The sequence below is a fragment of the Notothenia coriiceps genome, unplaced genomic scaffold (assembly GCF_000735185.1).
Source record: "Notothenia coriiceps isolate Sejong01 unplaced genomic scaffold, NC01 NC01_scaffold00011529, whole genome shotgun sequence".
NCBI classification, from domain to species: domain Eukaryota; kingdom Metazoa; phylum Chordata; class Actinopteri; order Perciformes; family Nototheniidae; genus Notothenia; species Notothenia coriiceps.
This window is the reverse complement of record NW_011344230.1, coordinates 1-7755: the sequence shown is the minus strand read 5'-3', so window position 1 is coordinate 7755 and position 7755 is coordinate 1. Positions and strand designations below refer to the sequence as shown.

The 7755-nt window shown below is 41.6% G+C and overlaps 1 protein-coding gene and 1 long non-coding RNA gene across 6 annotated transcripts; one reads left to right on the top strand and one right to left on the bottom strand.

Moving 5' to 3' along the window:
- Positions 1-1214: 1214 nt before the first annotated feature.
- On the bottom strand, positions 1215-2931 carry LOC104946751 (transmembrane protein 69-like). Its single transcript, XM_010772634.1, has 3 exons — positions 2752-2931; positions 2523-2565; positions 1215-2441 (listed from the first exon to the last, which is right to left on the bottom strand). Exons 2-3 carry the CDS (start codon positions 2556-2558, stop codon positions 1755-1757), a joined length of 723 nt encoding a protein of 240 aa, XP_010770936.1. The 5' UTR covers positions 2559-2565; positions 2752-2931; the 3' UTR covers positions 1215-1754.
- Positions 2932-3079: 148 nt separating this feature from the next.
- LOC104946750 (uncharacterized) lies at positions 3080-7294 on the top strand. Of its 5 annotated transcripts, none has more exons than XR_798489.1 (3): positions 3080-3226; positions 5196-6501; positions 7151-7294. It is a non-coding gene; the product is annotated as an uncharacterized lncRNA (long non-coding RNA). The 5 variants fall into 5 exon arrangements; XR_798488.1 differs by lacking the exon at positions 3080-3226 and adding an exon at positions 3235-3365; XR_798490.1 differs by lacking the exon at positions 3080-3226 and adding an exon at positions 3391-3478.
- Positions 7295-7755: the final 461 nt, after the last annotated feature.

The window sequence follows — 7755 nt, the reverse complement described above, 5'->3', positions numbered from 1 at the left end:
GCCAGAGGAACCACCTCCAGCTCAATGCAGCGAAGACCAAGGAGCTGGTGGTGGATTTCAGATGGCGCCAACACTCCCCCCCGACACCAGTGAACATCCAGGGAGCAGACATTGAGATTGTGGAATCTTACAAATACCTGGGTGTTCATCTGAACAATAAACTGGACTGGACTGATAATTCTGCTGTTCTGTACAAGAAGGGACAGAGCAGACTGGTAAGGAAGGCCAGCTCTGTCCTGGGGAGTCCTGTGGACACTGTGGAGGTGGTGGGAGACAGGAGAATGGCAGCCAAGCTGTCCTCCCTGCTGGACAATATGTCCCACCCCCTCCAGGACACCCTGTCCTCACTGTGCAGCTCCTTCAGCGACAGGCTGCTGCACCCCTGCTGTCTCACGGAAAGATATCGGAGGTCCTTCCTTCCTGCAGCGGTCAGACTATACAACCAGCACAGCCCCTAGTAAACCCCCCTCCCCTACACACACCACAACACAGACTATATCACCCCTTGCTGCTAAATACCAATCAACTATATGCCGTTAATAACTGTAATTTATACCTGGCTGCTAAATCCTTAGAACCGTTACAAGGTTTGTTTTTTGCATTTTGTATTTTGTAAATTGTGTAATTTTCTGCAGTTAAATACCATCAAACTATGTGCAATATGTGCTATATGTGCAATATATACATTATATACATATGCCATTAATAACTGTGTAATATATACCTGGCTGCTAAATCATAAGAACTGTTACAGGATTTGTATTTTGAAAAGTATTTTTTTTAAAACTATTTTTTAATTATATTTTTAATTATATCATAACTTAGTACTTTTTTTGTAACATATGTAACATTAAGCTGTCTGTGGCTCTTTCCTGCTGTAACGATGCAAATTTCCCCTATGTGGGACTAATAAAGGTATTCTGATTCTTTCCTCCAAGCTGGATGTGCCTGAAACACCTCCCTAGGAAAGCAGTCAGGTGGCATCCTTACCAGGTGCCCGAACCACCTCAACTGTCTTCTTTCTACATAAAGGAGCAACTGCTCGACTCCGAATCCTCTCACCTTATCCCTAAGGGAGATGCCAGCCCCCCTCCGGAGGAAACCTATTTCGGCTGCTTGTATCCGCGATGTTATTCTCCTTGTACTTTTCACAGCAAGGAATATGATTCTGATTAATGTTACATTTGTTGTTCAACATTTGGATATTTTAGAGCCCCTTTTGCAACTGTTTTTATTCATTTCTTTGTAAGATATAATACTTTTATACATGTCACGTTTGTCCCAAAAGATATTAGAACTATTTAATATGTTACAGAGTTACTGTTCAGGGATGATGTACAGTATGAACAAATCAGACCAGACTTATTATTGAGTCCATGTGACTCAGAGTACAAACTGTCCTCGTAAATTCAGTTCTGAACGCTTTTTCTCAGTGCAGCATTTCCTCATTTTCACGCTAGCCACCAGTGAGAAAGAAGCGGCCCGAGTGATCAGAATACGCACGGCTATTCGGCTAATAATAACTTTTCACAAACAATGTGATTCTACAAATGTTTTCTTTCAAAGTCTTTCTTGTTTTACGCTTGGATATGGCAACTTCTTTGTTTTCTAAATGATATTTCACTCACATTTGTCCTAAAAGTGAAAAAACGATTACTTCGTTAAATAATTACTGAGTGTCTTCACAGCTGTGCATAATTTCAATGTTTTATTGAGTCCATGTGGTTTAAAAAGTACACACTGTCCCTTTTGAGTCATTTCTTACTCTCTTTAAGTTTCTTCTCAGGGCAGAATTTCTTAATTGTCAGGGTAGCCACCAGTGAGAAAGTGGCGATCAGAGTGAGTATAGTCCGCATGGCTTTAAACCAGGAGGGGTAGCCCGGCAGCAGGGTCAGGTCATAGTGCAGAGACAGGCCCAATCCCATAATAACCACCAGAGCTCCCTCTGCTATATTGTCCCTGCAGAGCAGCGCCATCCAGGCCAGGAGTGCAGGAACCACACTGTTGCCCAAGTTCATCCAGTCAGGCTTGGCAGGACTACCGGCTGGGATGGCAAACCCCCAGCGGGCGCCTCCGAGGAAGGACACTATGGAGGCTCCGTAGACCATCTGAGCATACGCCACTTCCGGGTAGAAGGTCTGTGTGGCAGCCATCAGGAGAGGGGCAGACAGGAAAGGGATAAGCCCAGAGACACCGATGTAGAGGGCTGGTTTAGGAGCCTGGCTGAGAGCCCTCAAACTGAAGCCGTCTTTCCTGTCGACTCCCCCTGAGATGGCTCTTGAGTCCCCATGGCACAGACGTGAGGCATGCCAGCTGATGCTCAACAAACTGTTGGTGGGAGTGAGTCTGGATGACATCAAGGCTTGAGAAGGAAACAGCTGAGATGTTGTTGTGTAGTGTGGGGCACTGGTTATCTGCTGAAGACACCTCCATACTGAAACCTGAGAACATGATAAGCATCAAAGTGCATAAAAAACATGTTTTTATTAGTGCATGCGCATTGTCAACAGTGGATTTCTTACCCCAGAAATTAAACGTCTTCCAGATGTAGTAATCATTTTGAATCTGTAAAAGAAAGGTTATTAATTATTAATAACATAATCCCCATAAGACATGCACAATAGAATTGTATACATGATATAACCACCCTATACCAACGTTGTGCTATTTACAGTTAGCTTACACCCTGATGCAATAAAGAGCTTTCATACTGTAACAATCAATAAAACACAGAAGTGACTTATACGTTACCCTTTAATTGTTTTGTCATTCAATGGCCACTACACGCACAATTACACAGAGCTAGTGGTCACAAAGTTAACGTTGACGAGCTTAAGTTAAAGGTCGTTTGCATGCTGCCATTGTATCCTTGCTCGATTAAATGCCTGTCTTCTTATATTCTCAAACTGAATGAGACTGTTCTGTTATCGACTGGTTTGGCTGTCAGTGGCGGGGGAGGTATTAAGTTATATTCAGGATAGCAATATCCCACTTTACGTGCTACAGAAATAGTGTCCTTGGAGTACTTTAAATATATATATGTATTGTATCATTGCAGAATTCCAGGTTCAGCCATGTATGTTATTTCAAAAGAAACGTATTTACAGAGACTATTGAGCCTGTTCGACTTTAAAAACACTAAGGGACCTCTTTAGGTTGCATAATCGCAGCAGATCTTGAACGTAGCATCATTGAGGCTGTTCGAATCCCTCAGTGGCAGCGAGTGGTAAGAAAACCCAAACAAACGTCAATAGCGTATCAGTAAAGAAGTGCATAGTTGTAAAAAAGTGCAATCTCGTTAATATATTCAGACTATTGATATCCTTGAACATTCTCTATTTGGAGACTATGTTGTTTCGGAGAAGGTAAACGTCACGAAATACTGCAAGTTAGCTCGCTAGCAATTAGCAGGCTGATGAATGTGTGCTGCCGCTGCTAAGGTAGCCATTTTGAAACTGTGTTGTTCCAACGAAGCCAGGTCTGTTTACCTCTATTATATGTACGTGACAGCTGCCTAAATAGACAGTTTTAGTTGCAGTTAGCATATTGGATACGTTTGTGCTTTGCTTAGCCCTCTAACTGTGTTAAGTAAAGTCAACTACCTCGCAGTTATCAGTGGCTAACGTCACTTAATAGGCTGACTAACGCCAGCTATGAGCTAACAAGTGCTACGCTAACGTTAACCTTAGTTAACTAAGCAGAGTTAGCTAACAGCAGAGCTGACACAGATCTGATAACGTTGTTAGTTGGCGATTGACTTTGGTTATTAAGCTCACACCACGGCTGCATTGCTTCTTAACGTATTTCAATGCACTTTAATACATAACATTGCTCGGCTAGCGTTAGTTAGCTGGGTGAAGCGTGCATGTAACATTACTGTGTGTTGCATGCTGCTGTGTTTGTGGACATGTGGGGGTTTCACAGTGAATAATAATGTTAAAATGCGTGCATTGTGTTGCCGTCTTTTACGTGAGTGTTGTTCACAGTGAAGTAACGTTAGATGTTTGTGTTGCTCTTTGAAGCCCGTGTCCGTGGCAAACTCGTTGATGTTGAGCTGTTACGTAATAGTTCAGTGGGAATACGTTAACGGTGTCTCTGAGTGTGTGCTGGCATACAGGGATGGATTTTGTGTGAACTGTATTTTATTGCATGGTTTGTCAAGATGTAGGGGTGAACAATCGCTGTTGAGGTTTTATATCTTTCATCCAGCATTGCACTGTCTGCACGGCCTGGTTAGATGCGCAGTAGTCTGGGAGAAGTACCGAGGAAGAAAGTATTTTGAGTTATTTTTACACTGTTATAAATATTTCATTTACCAAAGCTGACACAATTTAGAAAAAAAAGAGCCAGCTTTCAGCATGAGATCACTGAGTCATGATTTTTTTTCTTATAACACTCAAAAATGTATTTCAAGTGAGCTTTGAAGGCATCTCTTGAACTGGAAGCTATTTTGGGTTTTAAAAAAGGAGCATCTTACCTACATCCCACATAGCTGTTTTCAGTAAAATAAGTATTAAAGAAGATATTGCTTTAAGCGAAATACCGTATTATGCGAAGCAAGTTTATTATAACAGCCCTGCCTTAAACATGTTACAGAGAGATTTCATTAGATGGCAATTTTGCTAGCTGTTGCATTCAGTTAAAGGTGTTTTCTTAGGTGTTGATCAATGAGTGGTCTATCTCATTTATGTCAAAAAGGGTGACCTAAACACGATAAACTCAGATTCGGGCTTCAAAGAAAGCTTATAGCCCGAATCAAGACTCTTCTAAATCAGGTTTAGTGCCAAGTAGGTTTACACATATGAGGAATTTGTCTTTGTGTACATGACGCTTACATAAACATATTTAATGAAGATAAATTGTTAAAACCAACAAACTAAACCATTATAGAAAACTATATATATATATATAAAAAGAAATTGTTATAACATTAAAATATAGAGAAATATTTACATTAAATTAATACTCGGAGAAATAAAATAAAATATGTGCAGTAGCCTATTTGTATTATTAATAATAAAAAAAAGTTTGAACAAAACTGGAGATTTCATTTTCGTAAAGGAAGGGTTCTTTTTGTTGCAGGACTGGTGAATTTGACAAGCTATGTGTACTAAAGAAACTAACACCTTAGTGTTAATAAGTTTATATTTGTTGAACCTGCTTTTCTGAATGAAGTCTGTTTTTCTTGTATTCAGGTCCAGTGTGTTCCTGTGCTGATACCCGTAAACCCTGAGCAAGAACAACAGAAAACTGCTTCGCAGAAACTTCACGTGTGGGAGAAAACATCATTGAAGAAGGGAAGGGAAATACCCTCATGACACATTTTGGACGTATTCTATTTTTCAACTCAGAAGAGGACGTTGAATAGGCTCTCGTGGATTTCTTTTCAGACAATTTCTATTTGTCAATGAAGGACTTTTGAGCATCGTATGACACGCAGAACCCTTTTCTTTGGAAGATTTGCTGTTTCGCTTTTGAGCTTGCATACCTATGAAATCAGAGCTAAACCCTATATCTGCTTCAATCAGAAAACGGCAGATAATTAGATGGGGATCTTACAAATGTGAAATTAAAACGTATACAGATAAAAACGGCATTATAATGAATCATCCTGCAGCATCTATATTTCACTAACCAACACTGAAAATGACGGCGATGTAACATAGGGTTTTACTTCCTTCATTGTCATGTGACTTTGAACCCTTTTGAGCATTATTTTCTTCAAACTCAGACAGTCTTTTTCAGCCGTTTAATGAGGTGAGCAGTGGTTTTCAGTGACCTCCATCGCCAGTAAAAGACTGTCTCTGAACTCCTTTTTTCTTTTCTCCGTGCGTTTCGGTAGATCTTAAAATGATTCGATAAAAGGCGAGTCGAGGACAAAACATACTGGCACGCAGTGTGGCAGCTGTCTGTCTCCCCTCGTCTGGTGTCAAAGTGGAACTGCTACACAAACTGCTGTCCATGTTCCAGGGCAGACAACTTTCACAGACTGCTTCCCATAAGAATTTGTTTCATTTTTGCCATTCAGCATAAAGTGCTATCAGGGTTACTCTCTTACTCCTGACAATAAGAAACAGTGGCTCAAATGAGTTTGTGAAGAATTCAATCTGCCTGGGAAAGAAATACCTGAACTGGAAACGGTAGCACTCGGAAATTCATCGGAGACGTGACCCGCATAGGAGCTGTTAGGGGAATCTGTTAAGCAGAAGCGATTCTCCTTCTTGAACCAATCTGACTTCCTGCTTGGCCAGTTCTCTGGATCGCCATTCCAGATCATTCCTGCAACTTTTTGACCCATCTCCCAGTGTTTCACCCTGGAAGAAGGGATCTGCCTCTGGGGAAAGGGGCTGTGCTTTCCTGTGGGAGGTGGAGAGGGGGTCGTCGGTGTGCCGCTCCCTGTCCGTCAGTGCACACACTCTGTGATCAGCGCCAACGGGCCTGAGGAACAGAGCCAAGCCGGACCGAGAGAGGAGGCAGAGGACTTCAGAGCCAGACTCTGGGGTAATGATGCAGTCTGATTTCCCGCTGCAAAACATGCACCGGGTACTCTATAGCGATAAATGAATTGCTGTGACATGGCCATTTGTCAACATTGTGTCACTAGCAGGTGTTCATTTTCTACAAAGTATGCATAATGTTTTAAAGGAGGGCTGCACAATTAATCACAATTGTATCAAAATCCCAGACTGGCAATGGAATTTTTATTTTGGATTTAGAAAAAATGATCTGTGGCAAACATGCTACTTACACATTTTATACAACAGAATAATCTCCAACGATTTTTCAATTTTTGAATTTGAAATGCATTGGGCAGAAGTAAAAAGCAAATGCTAGGCTATAAACTAAAGTGGTCACAGAGCTGCTTATCACCACAGCAATTCTAAATGAGCTAAATACATTTATGACATACACACTTGTATTATGGTGCACAAGATATCTACCATCCAAGCTGTCAACCTCTTTCACAGCTGCATCAAGTCGAGCTTTGTTGTTTTCTGCTAAGAATAGAACTCTTTCTGGCACTTGGGAGAGACCCTTTATGCAGTGAATGTCTAAATATCTATCGGTAGACAAAACTCCTTGAAAGAAATGTCATGGAACTGAATTCCTAAAGATGTCATTCCTACTGTCTATTCCCTTTTTGTATCAGATCCTGGCCATGAGGTTTGATGCCTCGATCCACTGACCGGAAACACTGGACCTAAATGGCGCAGCATGACTTTGTCCCTGCCTGGCTTAACTTCTCCACGCCCCAGCCTGCCAAGGTGTGTGTGTGTGTGTTTATACTGTTTGTACTGTTTGTATTTGCCGGTTGAATACAGAAGCACATGGTAATTGAGATAGACAGAGCTTGACAATATAATTGTCACCAGTGGCGGCTGGTGGAAAATATTTTTGGTGGGGCTTTGGAAATGGTGACAACCATACTAGGGCGGTCCAGGGGATCGTCCCCCGGAATAATTTTTTGAGAAATGACCCCTTAAATTATGACTTCTGGTGATGTTAGAGGGGAGGGGAGGGGGTGGAGGAGGAGGACAAATTGAGGCTTAAAAATATGAGATAATCCATAATCTTCAGTGTGGTTAGCTATGAATCTTCCTGTGCAACAGTACAGTAGGCCCACACAAACTGCAGAACACTGGTGCTTTGGGAAGACTCAAAGTGTGTGTGTGTGTGTGTGTGTGTGTGTGTGTGTGTGTGTGTGTGTGTGTGTGTGTGTGTGTGTGTGTGTGTGTGTGTGTGTGTGTGTGTGTG